Here is an 18,801-nt window from a genome sequence, read left to right as displayed (position 1 = left end):
CATTTCTAATACATTTAAATAGTACAGTTAAAGTGATTGAAGCTATGCTGATTTAGTGAAAGTACACTGACAGTATAGATTAGGTAAAGCTTATACCATGTCAAAGTGACTCAAATGAATCAGTTTATCATGTAGCACTATACGGGAGTAAGCCATATAGGAGAGAGCATGATAACTAAATTACAATTAACAGACTGATATATATCAGGTGGTTTTAACCAGTAACTTATATAAACCCAACACTATCTTGTAATCATGACAGAATACTACACACATTTTAGAGTACTGAGAATCAGTGAAACACTAACCTTCATCAGTGACAGCAAATGAGAAAGAACGCGTCATATGCACTCACTAGAATATTCTGGAACAAACTGTCAGTGTCCAGAGACATCATTGACTGTGACGTTAAGAAGAATCAAATGGAACACTGCTCCAAGCATATGATCAATCATAGCCGAGCTGTGACTAACATGTCAAAGCAATAACTGAACAAAGCAATATCAACATACTCATATGAACACAAGTACTGTGTCAAAGAATACAATTTACAAATCATCAGCACATTCTACACAATAGTACTTACAGCTATATGTAGCGAGATGTCAGCCGTTGTGGGAACACACACGAGACACACTCACACACTGCTTGCGACGCAGCAAGAGAAAGAGCGCAGCCCTGGTCAGATGACTGACCAGGTATGAAGTGACCACTCATCACTCAATGAGCCAATTTATGCAAGTTAAGCGGACTGCAAAGACATTCACGTGTGCTGCGAAGCAGATCAGTGCAAATCAGGCCAAATCCAACGACAACTGTGTTTCTTACAAGGTGTTCAGTGATAGATTTCTAAATGATTCCTAAACCGATTTACGTTGGATAAGTTGCAAAAGAAAGAGCTCAACGCTACTTTATAATGAGTATAAAATGAAGTGTTGATTATTTAAGATGAATTTATAATCTTAATTTAAGTCACCTGAACAGGGTCAGTTTTAACAAGCTTGTCACTAAAAATTACAAACTGCGTTAAATCAGTTTAACATAGGCAAACATAAATGGAATAGATTTAAAGATGGAATCGTGACAATTCAGCCAGTATATAATACTTGTAGTTTACTGATCCCAGCAACAAAAGAGATATTAATTAAATACTGTGGAGCAAAAACACATATTCCAGCTCAGCCAATATCCTACCACAACACTGGTCTAGGAGTAGGCTGTCTGGCGAGAAGGACAAAATGACGTAAGCGGCTTTGCGTTCAAACAGGGAATGGCGTCACACAATCTGCTGGGCCCTTGGAAGTCCAGCCAGTTAGTTGCGAAAACTGACGTCATCTGCTTATACAGCTTGTACATGAAACAATTTTTGAAGCAAGCAGAGCACTTGGTTACATACACACACACACACACACACACAAACGCACACTGACACACACATGTTGGGACAATGAATTGGTGTATATTAATGCGCACACACACACACACACACACACACACACAGAGGCACGCGCGCACATGCACACACACACACACACACACACACACTGACATACACACAGTGTACCGGTGCGCGCCAGCATGCGCACGCACGCACACGCCCCCCTCCCCCCCAACCCCCCTGCCCGGCCGCCCCTCCCACCACACACACATACACGCACGCACACTCACTGGCACACACACACACACACACACACACACACACACACACACACACACCACACCACACCACACCACACCACACCACACCACACCACACCACACCACACCACACCACACACAGAAACTGACGCACACAAGTACTACGATGCTCGCATGCACACTTGCACAGACAAGCGTGCGAGTGTCTGGAATCCATGAATATCAATGTCAAGTTGACATAGTAATATTAAGCACATTATGTCATTAGTGACAGGACTTTAACTGCCTCTCGGGCGGTAAACATGTCAGTCGAGGCGAGCATTTATTATTACTGGAAATATTGCAGACGTTTATTGATCATTATTTTTTTATACAAAAAACAAAATGCACACACACAAACAGACACACAGACACAGACACAGACACACACACACACACACACACAACAACAACAACAACAACAACAACAGAAACATACGTCATACTTTCCGTATTCCCGGAGCCTTGTACATTTAATGTTCTCATCAGAAATCATGTTTGCCTTCTACACAGCAGTCTTTCTTCGTAGTAGTAGTAGTATTATCATCGAGTCATCATCATATCTCCGTCATTATCATTATCATCATCATAATCATACATTGGTAGTAGTAGCAGTAGTTGTAGTAGTAATGTGCATCAAGAATAATGATACTACTACTACTACTACTACTACTACTGACAATAATGATAATAATAATAAACTGAAGATGATAATTTTTTTTCAGGTTATGATGATGTTTTTTTTTAGTTGAGTGTTATTATTATTATTATTATTATTATCATCATTATTAGTGTCATCACCATCATAGTAGTAGTAGTAGCAGTAGTAGTAGATGATAACAGTGCCCAACTGTATTGTTTAATTCTGTAACCTTTTTTTTCTATTTTGATGTTGATTGTTATAGCGCTCTGGGCCGCTATAATTTATGTTATATGCTAACTTGAGGAGATAAAGCGCATCATATACCCATTATTATCATTGTCATTATTATTATCATTATGATTATTATTATTATTATTACTACTACTATATTATTATTATCATTATTATTGTCGTTGTTGCTACTGTTCAGTGCTAATGTCATCGTCACCATTGTGTTAACATGTGTTGTTGGGATGCATTTTAAATCGAGCTAAATGACAAAGACAAAGCGTTAATTAACGACGGCACGGGAATATTCCACAGACCATCAAAACGTTTTATTACACAATGTTTAAACGGAACTTTACTTTCCGTAAACACTAAAAATATCGCCTGAGACAAGGCAAAAACCGACCCCCATTGCCTGCCATGACCCTATCAAATCTTCGTTCAATGCGACCAAACGGACGAAATACAAATTTTGATGAATTACAAGCTAATGTTAATTTTATGACAGAGTATAGAAATTCTTGTTTATTGTGTTTTACTGAAACATGGCTGTGTAACAAAACAAGTGACGACAGCGTTGCGATTGACGGGTTTGGATGTCCGTTCAAGACAGACAGGGATTGTGACACTGATTACAGGTAAAACAAAGAAACAAGGCGGTGGCGTGTGCCTATACCTGAGGGAACAGTGGTGCAGTAGGTCAGGTGTGACAGTGAGAAAACAGCTGTCCACGCCTGATGTCGAACTGTTGTCCGTGTCCTTACGATCCCGCTACCTGCCCCGCTGTTTGTCACCGTGTGCTACATCCCGCCCTCCGCTTGTGCTGCACGTGCGGCCTCTGGCATCACTGCCACTGCCCACCCCTTGCAACTTCTCTCTCCTGACGCTCCATGTTTTATATTGGATTATTTTAATCATTGTAATTTAAGTCCATATTTACCCACTTTTAAACAGTATGTCACTTGTGCAACACGTAACAACCAGATTCTTGATCTCTGATATGGAAACATTCCTCCTACGTACAAGTCAATTGTTCTTCCACTTAACGGTACCTCAGACCACAATACCATTCACCTTCTTCCGTTATACAGACCAAAAATCCAGACGGAGCCAGTAATTAAGAAGAATGTGAAAGTGTGGACGCCTGAGAGTGTGGATGGACTGAAAGGTTGTTGTGAATGCACAGAATGGAGTGTATTGCTTGAATCATGTGACAGTGTGGATGAAGCTACTGATGTTATATCATTGTATATATATTTTTGTGAAGACATGATAATTCCTCAAAAAACTATCAGGATTTTCCCCAACAACAAGCCCTGGGTATCAAAATCTCTTAAGAAAACACTCAATGAAAAGAAAATAGCTTTTCAGAGCGGCGACGGAAGTCAACGTAAGAATGTACAAAAGAAACAGACAAAAGAAACAAACGAATCAAAGAAACTATATAAAGAAAAAGTTGAACGTCGTTTCCAAAACGGTAATATGACAGATGCATGGAAAGGACTGAAACTACTTCCTGGACAACACACAGCACCAGTCTCTGCACCATGTATGTCAGTAGATCAACAGAAAGATTTCTCAGAAAACTGAATGACTTCTATCGTCGCTTTGAAAGAAGCAATCTTAACTATGAACCTGAAAAAATAATTTCCCCTCTTAAAGAAAATGTTTTAAATGATCAAAGTGTTTTATCCATTGATCCTTGTATTGTTAAATCTGCCTTTCGCAAGTTGCCTGCCAAAAAAAGCAGTAGGCCCTGATGGGATCAGTGGACGGCTCCTAAAGACACAGTTGTCAGTGTGGTGTGTTCAGTGGCCTGTTCACATGGTCCCTGAAGATTGTCGTGTACCTGTTTTGTGGAAGCATTCAGTGATCAGTCCAGTGCCAAAGAACAAAAACCGTTTCTTTAAATGACTACCGCCCCATACCCCTGACCCCAGTTGTCATGAAACTGTTTAGAACGAATCATCCTGAAACACATTCTAGCACACACAACACTCTGCCATGATTAGTACCAGTTTGCAAATAGATCCAACCGAAGTACAGCTGATGCCACAGTTACACTCTTACACCATGCATACACTCACCTGGAAAAACCAAAATCATTTGTTCGTATTTTATTTATTGACTTTTCATCGGCATTTAACACCATTCAGCCACATCTCATGGTACGTAAGCTTCTCTCATTTAACATCAGTACAAACCTCATCTTATGGATAAATAGTTTTCTTGTTCAGAGAACTCAGTTTGTCCGTTTTGGACAAGCCCTGTCTGCTGTGAAGGCAGCTTCCACTGGTGCCCCTCAAGGTACAGTCTTGTCATCTGTTCTTTTCACACTCTATACAAATGACTGCATTAGCTCAGATACAACTCTATAATCAAATATTCTGATGACTCAGCCCTGGAAGATCTGTCAAATTCTGATGCTGTTTATTTTGAGCAAGTTAAAAAAAAATTCCTCCTGGTGCAAAAACAACAAAACAAAAAACTTCTTTGATCCTAATGTCCAGAAGACAAAAGAAGTGATAATTGATTTCAGAAAAAGGCCTCCCCAATCCCTGACCTGTTTAATGATATAAACTGAGGTTGAAAGAGTGCATGAATACAAATACCTAGGAAACTATTCTTGATCATAAGCTGAATTTTACTTCTGATACAAATTTTATCAACAAAAAGTGTCAGTCTATCATTTATTGTCTACAGAAACTCAGAAACATTAGAGTTAATTCAAAAGTACTTGAAGGATTTTATAGATGCTTTATCGAATCTGTTTTGACATTCTCTTAAATATGCTGGAATGGAGGTCTCGTTGTGAAGAATAAGAATATGCTAAACAAGATTGTGAATGTGTGCAGTAAGGTTGTGGGTGTGAGACAGGACAGTATGTGTTATTTGTACAATGTCAGAGTTCTACAGGAAGCCACAAGCATTCCAAGTGGCAACGGCCATACGCTGGCAAATAATTATCAACTCCTACCTTCAGGCAAACGTTTCTGTGTTCTAAAATTCAAAACAAACAATAACCAAATGCAGCTTTACTCCAATGTCAATCCAGCCATTAAATAACAGTAACTGATAATCTGATGTATGACTGGAAATGAATGCCAGAGTGTATGTGCGTGGAATATGAAATCTTAACTCAAAGTACCGTGAATTGTGTACTGCTATTATATGTCTATGTCAACTTTTAGTATACTGTTATGTCTATCCTTTAACTGTGATCATTACTGCATGTGTGTATGGCTGTGATAGTGTATGTATGATTTGCTCTAAATTACTTTTTAGGGGTTTCTGTTGTTGTCTACTGTGATTATTGATTGGAATGATGGTTTGCCCTAGGTTTACATCTTAATATGGCTTATCTATATACATGTTGAATGACTGTGATTTTCTTGTGTTGTTTTTTCTGTTTTACACCACATATGAATTTCTCTTGTTGAGATAATAAAGTAATCTGTATTCTGTATCAATCCTCCCCACAATAACAAAGGCTGCACCTCCTCCCCCCCCCCGCCCCCCCCAAAAAAAAAAGAAAAGAAAAGAAAAGCAAGAAACAAACTAATTAACTAACTGACTATCTAACTGACTAACTGACTAACTATCTAACAAAACTCAAATCTCCATAACTAACCAAACACAAAAATTAATCGCCATTACTAAGGGGAGTGAAACAGATGAAACTGTCAAGGAATGGAGTAGTTGTTTTGTCCTTGTTTCTTCCCTTCTTAATCAAAGTAGACAACTAGCTTTCACCAAACCGCAGAGTCCGTAGTCAGACCAGCAGCCTGTTTTCTTATTTAAAAACAAAACAAAACAACAAACCAAACAAACAACAACAAAAAACCAAAACAACAACAACAAAAAAACCACCACCACCACTAACAACAACAAAAAAACCCCAACCAAACAAAAACATTTATCAAGATCGATAACCAGGAGTGTCCACGCCTTCTTCCTGTTTTGATCAGCTGCAGTAATGTCCCCGGAAGAGGCAAAACTAATTGTAAATCCAATGCAAAATACAAAGATAAACTAAAACAATATTTTAATGCATTTTATATCATAATTAGAGGAACCTACTAGAATAAAAATGAAATTTTGTTAAGTGATTAATATGTGGCGTTACTTTTGCATTTTTCATCTTGAAAACAGCTGATGACATTTTTCGGTTTGTTTCCAGTGTGGCGAAACTCCTCTCGAGAAATCGACGAAAGATCTGCAACATCGGTGAGTGGTTAACATTTGAGACATATTTTCGATGTGACTGGAAACTCTTAGCTCCATTCGAACCTGCTAGTCTTGCTTGTGTTGTCCACTTTTGTAAAAAGCCCATGCATTTTAGTGAGAAAAGGCGTTTTCGAAAGCTCTGTTGCTTTGTTTTCGAGTCCAGTCACCAAGTTGACGACTGCTTTGGCAGATCTTGAACGAAGGGGTGTAACACCGAATGTTGTATCCTGTCCATCAGCTGCTGTTTCTAAAACTGGCGTGCAGTTAGATACACGGGGAGCTTCAAAAGTCGGTGAATGCTGGAATTATACAGATTGAGGAATATGTACGTTTCTGGGGAAAAGGAGTGATTAGAAGTAGGTTGAACAAAGGTTAAGGGACCATCGTTCTTTTTGGCAGTCATGAATCAGCACTAAGCAGTACTCACCCACTGAAGTGTATCACACTTGAGAGATTACTCTGTGACTGTGTGGTACAGTTCAGTGAATACTGCGTGGTGCACCCACACATCCATAGCATTAATTCAGTGATAACTGATATCATTATCATTACATTTACTAACGAAAGTAGCATGCAGTATTTGGTGGAACAGACGCCTCCCACTACTGTCTTCTTCTTCCATCGTAGTGACCGCAGTCATCATGTTGACTATTCTGGCACTTGAGGGGTGATCGGATGTGCACTGAAAAAACAAAAAAACAAAAACAAAAACTGGGCTACTAGGGGAGACTGGAGGCCCATGACATGAACGTGTCAATGGTCTTGGCATCCATGACTTCCTGGGGGAGGTCGTTCTAGTCATTGATGGTCCGTGGTAGGAAGGACGCCTCTCCCACCCACCCCTCAATCCCCCCAAAAAGGTCTTGAACCTTTGAAAGGAAATTACAAAATTCAAATGGTAATTTTAATTCATTTTTTTCAGATGGAAGAATCAGGTGGGCAGCAGACACACACACACACACACACACACACACACACACACACACACACACAGGTAAAACATACTTTTTTGCATGGGACTCAGTTGTGCAGTATAAACACAGTATACCTCAAATTCTTGAGGCCTGATGACAATACTGGGTTCATGAAGTCAGGAAAACATCTTCCAGTTTCAGAACAGAACATATGTACTCAAATATGTATTGATGCACACAGGTGTCTGGTCAGTGGATATAGATATTTGTAAATACTTAAAAAAAAGAAAAAAAAAAAGAAAATCTGGGAGCCTGGCAGATTTGAAAGACCTGTGGCAAATTGAAGTTCAAAATTAGACCCTTTGCAATATGAATATCCACATTTCTTCCCCAACACTCCTTTGTGTGACTGATGGACAAAACATCCACACCATGTTGTGAACACTACTCACTCATTCCATCTTGAGGGGAAAAATTGTGGATATTGCCAAACCCTTTAAACTCACAGTCATCATATGTATTAGATTCAAACTTTATCTAAACATTTTTTTCTTAAGAAGGAGTGTATGGGAGGTGTTGGTTGGGAGGTGAGAGTTATGTGCCAGATCAAAAAAACAAACAAGAGAGGCAAGGCCTTCAAGACTCACTTGTGATACACTTAAAAAAAAAAAAAAAAAAATCTAATCGTTAAAATGTGTTCTGTATTTGTTATTATAAAGCTTCGGGTTAAAAGAAAAAGAAAAAGAAAAAAAAGAGTCCTTATGGCAGATTTCTAACCCCACGTGTTTGGGTGAGAAGAAACTGTCTTACCCATTACACTATCGTGGTTCCTTAGCTGACATTCAAAAATATAATATTTAAACATGCTTTTTTGAAGGGCGATGAATCGATTGCAGTATTCGCAGTGAGAATGCTGTTTAAATCATATTATTCTGGTGTATCTTGGGCATTCAAAAATCTTTAAGGGCAATTAAAAATTCTTTTTAAGTCCACGGTAAAGGAGTAAAGGAGACGTGGCTGTCCCCGCAATCACACTGCAACATTTAGCCCTTTTTTCTGGATCAAGATAGATGTACAAGTTTAGTTATACGCGGTTGACACGGTTGATTCAATTTCTCTTTTGTGTTCATTCTAGTTTTATAGTTTTAAAGTTGATATGAAAATTTAGTATTTTGTTAAACCAATAACATGTAGAGCCAAGTACTTCTAAACTCGTATGAAGTGAAAAAGACTTTGTTTTGAGAAAAGTCAAGACTGGAAATTTTTACATTTCATCAATTCAAGGGTATTAACTCTCATGGTTTATTATTTTTAACTGTGAATTCCAAATGATTCTGTGGATATTTTATGGCAGTTTGGGGCATAATCCAGTAAGTGATGAGGCGTTCACAAATCTTTCTCTGAATAAATATTTAACGGTCTCCTCTAACTTTCCATCACATGTTATAGTGTATTGTCGATTGAATACAGGATTGAAGGGGCAGGTCAACAACTTGAAACAAAATGGCATCGTTCGCATTCGTGAAGAATATGAGCACGCGCTTTGAATATGTATAAATATGTGTATGCAATTGATTTTTGCCCATGACCTTCAGGGCTTCGCCAGTAGATCTATAAAGTCCACTCATCGTATTCATTTTAGTATTTTCTGAAAAAGACGACATGGGTGAATGAACATAGTGAAAGCCCTGTACACTGAGAGTAAAACACACAAGCTTTTTATGTATTGAGTATAATTTCAAAATGTAATGTTTAGGATGAGAAAGATCAGTTGAAAGCAAATTAAGCCCCATAGCATTAATTACAGATTAATTTCCCTTTTTTACTACCTGCACCAAAGACATGCAAAATAAATATAACTTCCATGCTTGACTTTGGTTAGAGAAGGTTAAAATAGCAGAAGAGGATTTGGCCCTGCTTTCTATACCAAGGCCTTAACACAGTGGATGAATTTTATTGCCCCAATGGTTATGGCAGAATGGGATCTTTACTTTAAGTGATGGCATAGATTGATGATTTTGTAACATTAATTAGTGTTGAGCAAACTTGAGTCTAGGTCGGTGGCAAGGGTGAGCATTTTGAAATTGTTGTGGTGAATCTGTGGAGTTTTGAATAAGGTTGAAAAAAAGAGTTCTCAAGAAATAAGCACAAACTATACTAAAACCTTTTCTTGACTTGTGACATTGAATCCAACTTCCAAGCTTTTCATTCATGCTTAATTAAAAGATGTGTTGCATACTATATTGAAATTGTCGGTTTGTGAAAAGTCTCGGTCCATGTGGGGAAAACCATGAATGTTTGCAACATCTGCCAGTGTTTTCTCCCCCTCTACTAGACCTTGAGTGGTGGTCTGGAGACTGTGATTTTATTGCTGGATGTGCTCTTTTTGTTGAGTTGTATACATTTGTGATGATTTTAGTGTGATTTTCGTGATGCCTGGTTCCTTGATGTTTATTTTATTTTGTTTTTATTTATCTATTTTTGATGAAGATGAATGTGACGTGCTCTGTTTAGCTGTGATTTGCGCATGTGTGATTTGGGACTGTGATTGTGTCTGTGTTGATTTACATATTTTTATGTCACTTAGTCTTACATATACATGTATATTTTAGCCATTGTCATGTGAAACTGTGTTGACTTTGTATATATTTTTATGTCAGTTAGTCTTAAATTTGTATATTTCATTGTAAAGTGCAGGGAGCCCCCATCTGAGATGGGGGTACTGTGCTGTATAAGTCTGCATTTTTATTTTTTATTTTTTTTATTATTTTTTTTTTTAGTATCAGTCATTTGGATGAGATGATAAACTGAGATCCTGTGTGCAGCATGCACCTAGCACATGTAAAAGAACCCACAGCAACAAAAGGGTTGTCCCTGGCAAAATTCTGTTGAAAAATCCACTTTGACAGGAAAACAAATACTCGCAGGCAGAAAAATTGCAAAAAAAATGGTGATCTCCAGTGAAGCTAGGTGCTCTTCCTGGGGAGAGCAGACCAAATTTCATACAGCAAAATCTGTTGTGACAAAAGAGTAATACAATGTGATCTAATATAATACAATGATATAGCATACTCTCTCTCTCTCTCTCTCTCTCTCTCTCTCTCTCTCTCTCTTACTCATGCACTCACCCACTCACTCACACATGTTTAGATCTATACGCACATGCCTATGCACACCACACAGAGTGACACACACAGTCACACACACACACACACACACACACACACACACACACACACACACCACACACTTTCTCTCTCTCTCTCTCTTCTCTCTCTCTCTCTCTTCTCTCTCTCTCTCGCACACGCACGTGCATACACTCATACGCATGCATGCTCTCTCACACACACATGTATCTATTTACGCATGCATGCATGCACACACACACATGCTTTTAAACAGCAGCTAAGAAAAAGATAGTGATTGCAGTTTTCCATCAACATCCTCCTTTCTATTGTTTCCCATCCATAGTTCTGCTATTTTCAGTCTACAAAGCGACATAGGAAGAGACCTACACACACACACACACACACACACACACACGAGCACACACACACACGCACACATACATGCACATGTGAGCGCGCGTTACACACATACACACACAAAGTGTCAGCTGTCAAGTGCTTGAGAAACATTTTCGGCTGGTACTTTTCCCATACTGTTTCCTTCTCTGTTATGAAACAGGATCAGCTCCTGCTTTGGTCAGTAGACCGAGTGTGCTTGAGTACACAATGTACATATGTAAATATATGTACATAAAAGTAGACTTGAGTTGTCTCATTTATCTGCAGTAGTACTCGTAGCTGTCATCTGCACACTCTGATCAGTTTTTGTGGGTAGGTAGGTATTGTGTGTGAAAACTGTTCTGCTGTGTCTGTCATAGTCTCATTGACGGGATAGAGTAACTCACTCAGTTCATACAGAAGACAGCGTTTGATGCTTGTTTCTGTGCCTGTGTTTTTATGCCTTTGATTCAGTGAGTGCATGCCATTTGGCTTTCAAACAGGCGTCAACTGTATCCTGTTTCAGTGTTTGTGTACAGTGGAGACTGACACTTCAGGGTACTGTTTTTGTGTGCTGTTTACATGCAAGAAGTTACGATAGTCAAGAGAAGCATGCAAGCTGTTGTTAACCATTTATCAATTATCACTGTGTAAAAAAAAAAAAGGATGACTGCTGAACATGTGGCATTGTCATCCAGTGTCAAGCTGCTGTCGTTTTAGTGTTGTATAGTTGTCAGTTTCATGCATTTGTTTGTGTTGTTTTTGTATTGCTGCCCCATTCAGCATTGTCTGCACTGTTTTAGTGGCTTCATTCTCCCCTGCTCTTTCCTAGTCCTTTGTACACAGCCACACTTGGGTTTGTCTCAGTTTTGGCTGCTGACAGGGAACTATCGATGTTAGGTCGCCAGGAGGCCACACACCAAAAGAGACCCTGCGCTGGTGCCAAATCACGTATGTGGTGTTAAGTATTGCTTTTCTGATTCAACTTGCACAGGAAACTTCCTACTAACAACAATAATTGCTTAGTCCTGGAGACAGAGTGGGCATCCCCTCCAGACAGGGCACTGTCTTGTTCTGTCTGGATTGCTGCTCCACACATCAGCTAGGGTTGACTGTTGTTTTCTGCAAATGCTTAACTCCGAGAGATGTGGTTTTGGGACTTAAAAACAGTGAAAAAAAATGATACAAATGTGGAAACAGTATACAGTGGTTACAGATAGATGCAGATATCATATATAAACAGATATGAACCAAGGAAGAACTTGACTGGTACAATTTTTTTCATAAATCTGTAAAATAGAAACTGATGCTTTGAGGGAAAGGGGAGAGGGGGCCAGGAATTTGGGGATCAAAACAAAATCAACACAGAGACACACACATGCCAGTGATGCTTCTTTGCTGGCAGATGCACGTGTACACAACTGCAAGGACTTGAAAAATTGAAGTAACCAACTACCATTCCATATTTGTTTCTTACAGTAACACTGCACAGCAGTGCAGTAGGCTTAAGTTTGTGTGACTGTCCCATCTTCCCCCTTCCACCCCACACCCCCGAAATAATCCCCCCCCGCTCTCCCTCCAAGGGCCGAGTATTTCACTTTGTAAAGGCCTAGCGCAGGTGGTTCTTGTGTTGAAATGAGTGCACAGCTTCCTTCTTTTCATCCATGTTTATCTTATGGACTGAACAAATTGAGGTGGGAGAAGGGGGAAGAGGAAGACAGGGGACAGGAAGCACAACGCTGAATTTTGTTTTGCCTTTGGGTTGATTGTAACAAGTTATGTGTGTGAGAATTGTGTTGAAAACAAAAGCCTGAGGGGCTGTCGTGATGGGAGTCAGCATTGCACCTCATCAGTTTTCAGTGCAAGTTGCTTTTTGTCTTTTTGCAGTTCATGGGTCACAGTACTTACACACTGTGTTGATGGTAACGCCCACATTTAGTGTGATGGCATCAGGGATACATAGACCAGGATGTGAATGTGAACATTGATATTTGATAAATTGTGTGTTGCTTTTTCATATGAGTTGACCTTGATGTGTTCCATACATGATAATAGAATAATAATGTTGTTGTTTTTTGTTTGTCGGATGAATATTAGTAAATGAATCAATGTCCTCATAACAGGTTGTGTTTATACACTCTGGATTTGCGCATATTGTTCTAGTTTATCTTTATATTTTGCATTGGATTTACAATTAGTTTTACCTTTTCCGGGGACATTACTGCAGCTGATCAAAACAGGAAGAAGGCGTGGACACTCCCGGTTAGCGACCTTAAACTTGCTTTTATCCTTGGTATAAATATAGAATCAGTCAGCACTGACATCATGTTAACATGCCATTGTTTTGGGTTTGTTGGGGATTTTGTGTTCATTTAGCAGTGCAAGACACTGTATACATGCAAAAAGGCTGATAAGGATGTGAATGTCCAGCAGCATAACCCAATGGCGAATGCTTAGTCAGGCCCTATGGCTTAAGTGTGTGCATGTATATTTGTGTACCTATTGCTAACTATCAGAGTGGATTCCTTCAGCAGAATTTTTCCAGAGGACAACATTTATGTTGCCATGGGTTCTTTTTCAGTGGGCTAAGTATGTGTTGCACATTGGACCTCGGTTAATCGTCTCACCCAAATGACTAGATGCTCAGTTTGATTTTCCAGTCAAACTTTGGCGAAGGGCAAAACTGGGATTTAAACACAGAACATCATGGACACTGTATTAGCAGGTAGGTGTCAACCGTTCTGCCACCTCACCCTCGACCTCAGCATGACATCCAGGTTGGGTCTTGTGCATTTCCATGGCCCAGCAGTCAGCAGGAATCACCATGTCAGGTTACCATGAGGCGTCTCCCCAGAGAAGACCCAGCACCACTGCTAAGCCTGTCATGTAGTGGTGTTCAGTAGCGGCTGTTCTGATTTATTATTCACAAAGGACATGGTTGAAAGTTCCGAAGTGATTGTGTGTTTTATTATTTTCTTAGTTGTCGAGCCATACTGGGTGAGTTTTCAGTAACAGCTCCTCTATAAATAGTTGATGCTGAAAAGGTTGTTCGAAACTCACCACAGAAATGGAAGCAGCAGAGAAAATTTGAAACTCAAGTCAACATATGAGCAGATCATGCAGTGATGCAGGAAGTGTGTGTGTGTGTGTGTGTGTGTGTGTGTGTGGTGACAATGTGAAGGCGATCTGAGCAAACAAACAAATTGTTTTACTGTCAGTAAAAACAAATAAAAACATTGTTTTGCAGGGAAAGGAGACTGTCTAGTTTTGGATGTAGCCTCCCAAAACCCATGAGGCATCTGTGAGACCCTACACCACAGTCAAGATTGTGGCCACCTGTTGCCATGGCAACGCCAGGCTGGCAGCAAGAAGGCATGCCGGTGTTGCAGCCCCCTCCCATCCCCCCTCGCCGCCGGTCCCCCGTGGACATGACGGTGCTGATGGGGGAGCAGGGAGCCTCGCAGCCAGCACCCACCCCCGTGCCCCCACCCAGAAAGAACGTTCCGCCCAGCGGTCAGTCCTCTTCCGGCAGTGTGCAAGGGTCCTCCAGCATGGGGGGCAAGCCCACGCTTTTGAAAACCAACTCCCTGTACACGCAGGACAGTGCGCTCATCGGGTTTGAACATTCTGCGCCTCCGAGACCTGTTTCAGTGGACGCGGCTAGCAACTCCTCACGTTTTTTGATGGACCTGGAAGGCATCGATTTCAGTGGTGGGTGCACACAAATGGTGTCCGACCCCTTACAGAGGAAGCACAGTTCATCACTGGAGGATCTGACGCCCCAAAAGTCTGAGCCGGCTTACCCAGACATCAGCGGCGCCTTCAGAGAACTGCGGGGCCAGGTGGCAGCACCACCGCCCGTCCTCACAGCGCAGAACAGCTACGGGGGACCAAAGCAACTTCACAACAACTTCAGTGCACCCAACGCAGCTTTCCCTCCTGTGGGGGGGACAGGAGGGTATGGGTGGAACCCCAGTCTGTTTGATGCCAGTGGGGCCAATTCGGTGTACGCCGGTTCTAGCAGTGGTGTCTTGGGACCCCCTGGGGCAGCCGGGACCCACTCCGTGGCAGGGATCCTTCAGTCGTCACAGGCCACCTTCCCCACAGCCACCACCGCCACTGGGCACAGTAACAGCGCTTCTGCTGCTGCCTTCCCCCCTGCTGGCAATGGTGCTGCTGGCTTCTACGGCAGCGGTCTGGGCTTTTCCCCACTGAGTCCTGGCAACCCCTTCTATGCCATGAACTCGGCTCAAGCCATGGGTGCTCATCCCCGGCAGGTGAACAACGCTTTCCTCGGTGTGCAATCAGGGTTGCCCAAGTCGGCCAGCTGGGCTGACATGTTAGAGCTGCAGTCCCGGCCAGGGGAGCAGAACAGGTCGGAGGAGGGAGCATTCGGGCCAGATGAACAGCAGGGTGGGGAGGGGGCAGTGGAGTTTGATGAGAACATGGACCTCATCGAGTTCGCGCCGGGGCTGCCCGAGCATGAGTACCTCTCGCTGGACTTCTTCGACCCGCTGTATGAGCGGGGAAGGAAGGAGTCGGTGAGCGTGTCGGACAAAGGGCAGAACTACTCCTTTGGGGATGCCTTCCCCAGCATGATGGACGCTCACAGGCCACCTCCGGAGCTACGGCGACACATACGACGAGAGTCACATGAGATTTGGGGGGTGTCCACATCGGCGTCTTCACAGGCGAAAAATGCAGCCTCTGGTCGTCCTCAGATCGGCTTTGAGGTGCTGACAGCGCAGCAGATGTTTGGGTCCTCGGATGAGGAGTTTTTGCAGGACCAGGTTCAGGTTGGTATATCAGTGTCCACGGCTGGGTCATCGTCAACAAAGCCTGGCACAGCTCCTGCCCCCCAGCGCCCACCCCCTCCCTCCGTGAAACGCCTAGACCAGGTGAGTGGTGCGGGTTGATTGGATAGGTCAGTAGCTTTATAATTTATTTGTAATAAAATATCAGTATATTGTTGTTGTTTTTTAACTGGTTGACTACTTTGGTTGGCTTGGTTTGGGCTGTTTGGGTTTGTGTGTGTGTATATGTGTGTGTGTGTGTGTGTGTGTGTGTATGAGTGAGTGAGATGGATGTGTGTTTGTGTGTGTGTGTGTGTGCATACATGTGTGCGTGCATGCACATGCATGCTTGTATTTGCATTATATATTATGAGTGATTGTTCCAACTGTTATTTTTCAGTTGTTGAATGAATTCTGTAAACTTACTCACACTACAGTAACACACACTGCATTCAGGCACAGAGAGAAACACCAGCTAAGATAAAGAAAAAAACAAAACAAAAACAAACAACAGAAAATGACAAAAGTAACATCCATAAGTGCAGAGTGGAAAGGCGGCCTAGTGGGTTAAAATTAAACCTGTATAAATAAACACCCAGAATGAACAAGGACTGTTAGCATTGGGAGTGTGTAACTATGATAGACCTTTGAAAAAACAACAGCACCATCATATATATATATATATATATATATATATATATATATATATATATATATATATATATATATATATATAAAGAGCATGTACTTGTTCCATACTTATTTATAACTGATAAGGCAAGTGGTATGATTTATACTGTTTTTTGTGATGTGGTTTCAGACATCTCGATATGAAAAGCTTCGGAAAAGAACCTTTATTGACCCAGAGTCTGACGCATTCTGTCAAATGGTTGCAGAGTAAGTCTCCTTTGTTTTGTTATTATCATTGTTATTATTACTATTATTATTATTATTGTTATATTATTTTTGTAAAGATATATTTTGACTTTTGAGAGAAAATAAGTCTAACACACATACTGTATGCGTTTTATTTGTACACAAGATGAACAGAAATAACCCTCAAACAAACCACACCAAATCCATGCACAGTAAAGGACATTACCTACTACTGTCCTTCAGTAGCACACTGTTTAAATGACTCAAAGCTATACATGTACAATTATTGTACAGAGTGATCAAGTGACTGAGGAAAAAAAGAAAAGAAAAGGAACAGGAAAAAAAATAATAAAGGAACCTGATGTTGAATTGCATGGTGGGCAGACTGAAGAAGAAGTACACATCCAAGGATGAGAAGACCAACCTGGGCTACCTCCTGAGTCCCATGCACACCACCCACACACCTTCGCTGCAGGTCAAGGTCGTCATCCACCTGCCCTTTGATCCTGACCCCGTGGCCTTCACCTGTGATAGTGAGTGTCCTTTGGATTTCTCTTGATGACAAAGTGTTCTGTTATGAACAGTTTGCTGGTGTGTTGGTGTCATGATTGTTTAAAAAAAAAAAAAAAATTATGTGAAGTTATATCTTTTCTGAACCCATACAGTACCAGAGAATTTGTAAAGAGAAAAAGAGAATGTTCCCCCCCTTACCAAGTAATTTTGAGGATCCAAAGTTAATAGAAAATATGTTTATGAAAGAGGAAAAAAGAAAATGAGAAAGAAAAAGAAAGTTTTTGTGTAAGAAATGATTTTATAAGGATTCAGAATCTGCCCCCCTCCCCCCCCCCCCCACCCCCCCCTCCGCCCCCTCCCAGGCATTCCGAAGTGAGGATAATTTTTGTGCAACAAAAAAGTTGTCACCTCCACAGAATGACACCCCTCTCCCCCATGAAAAAAAAAAAGAGAAAAAAAAGAGCGCTGGAAATGACATGCATGTTGTCAGTTTATATCCACAGATGAAAATAAGAGGGTGTATGTTTATGATAGCGGTCACAACTGTTGCAGACTGTTTTAAGTGAATAACTTTCCTGACAATGAATGACGAACGTGGGTTCAATCAACATAAAAGGTCAGTCATATATATTCAGACACTGGTTACAGTCAAGCGTTGTGACATCAGAGAACTTCCCGCTGCAGATGGGGAAGCCCTTTTCATAACACTTGGTCCAGGCTGCAGTTGGACTGACAAAAAGTGTTTGCTTCTTCAGCAAACCAGTCAGTCGGAGGGGCAATGGCAAAAAGCTTTCAGTCCAGGGTTTCATGGAGATCATGTACGATTGGCTGTTGCCCAGTCCACGGCAGTATGCAGTGACAGCAACAGTTCTCTGACACCCACAGCCATTCCCCCCTCCATGCCCTCTGACTGGCCTATGACCTCGCATCTTACACCACTTCTCTCCCTGTACTGCCCCCTTCCCAAGCTACTCACACATACTCGCCCCTCTTCGTCAGTCACTGTCATCTGCTTAAGAAAAAAAAGAAGGCTTGATTAGTGCATTGGGTTATGTGAATGTCATTCATGTGCTCCTTTTTTTTCTTTTCTTTCTTTCCTAGAAGATGTGTAACGTATATGGATCTGTCCGCACGCTCTGACACTTCTTTGAAACTGAAAGTGAGACTGTGTCTTGCAGCGGACACTCTGGTGGAGCATGTGATCAGCCAAGTGCTGTACAGTGCCTCCCCCCAACATGGCTGTCAGAACACAGCCGCAGACTACGTCCTCAAAGTGTACGATCGCACTGAGTACTTGGACAAGTAAGTCGTTTCAGAGTATTGTCTCTTTGTATCAAACGTCAGCCATTTCTCTTGCGGGAGATGATAAAGTAGTTTAATTACACATACTTAACCGTGACCCACTAGTGCAGGCTCTGGCAGGG

At 41.3% G+C, this 18,801-nt stretch overlaps 1 protein-coding gene across 2 annotated transcripts in view; it reads left to right on the top strand.

The window, feature by feature from the left end:
* The first annotated feature begins 6,729 nt into the window (after window positions 1-6,729).
* The window catches only part of LOC143301014 (phosphatidylinositol 4-phosphate 3-kinase C2 domain-containing subunit alpha-like), a 59,050-nt gene continuing 46,978 nt past the window's right edge, over window positions 6,730-18,801 (top strand). The window contains exons 1-6 of one of the 2 annotated variants that reach the window (XM_076615005.1): window positions 6,752-6,775; window positions 12,063-12,146; window positions 14,443-16,093; window positions 16,809-16,885; window positions 17,249-17,397; window positions 18,556-18,679. In XM_076615005.1, coding sequence (XP_076471120.1) covers window positions 14,540-16,093; window positions 16,809-16,885; window positions 17,249-17,397; window positions 18,556-18,679 — 1,904 coding nt within the window. In that variant the 5' untranslated portion in view covers window positions 6,752-6,775; window positions 12,063-12,146; window positions 14,443-14,539. Of the gene's footprint in view, window positions 6,776-12,062; window positions 12,147-14,442; window positions 16,094-16,808; window positions 16,886-17,248; window positions 17,398-18,555; window positions 18,680-18,801 lie in introns of both variants that reach the window. The other variant, XM_076615004.1, reaches the window with a different exon arrangement.

The sequence above is a fragment of the Babylonia areolata genome, chromosome 27 (assembly GCF_041734735.1).
Source record: "Babylonia areolata isolate BAREFJ2019XMU chromosome 27, ASM4173473v1, whole genome shotgun sequence".
NCBI lineage: Eukaryota > Metazoa > Mollusca > Gastropoda > Neogastropoda > Buccinidae > Babylonia > Babylonia areolata.
This window is presented reverse-complemented; position numbering and strand designations above follow the sequence as displayed.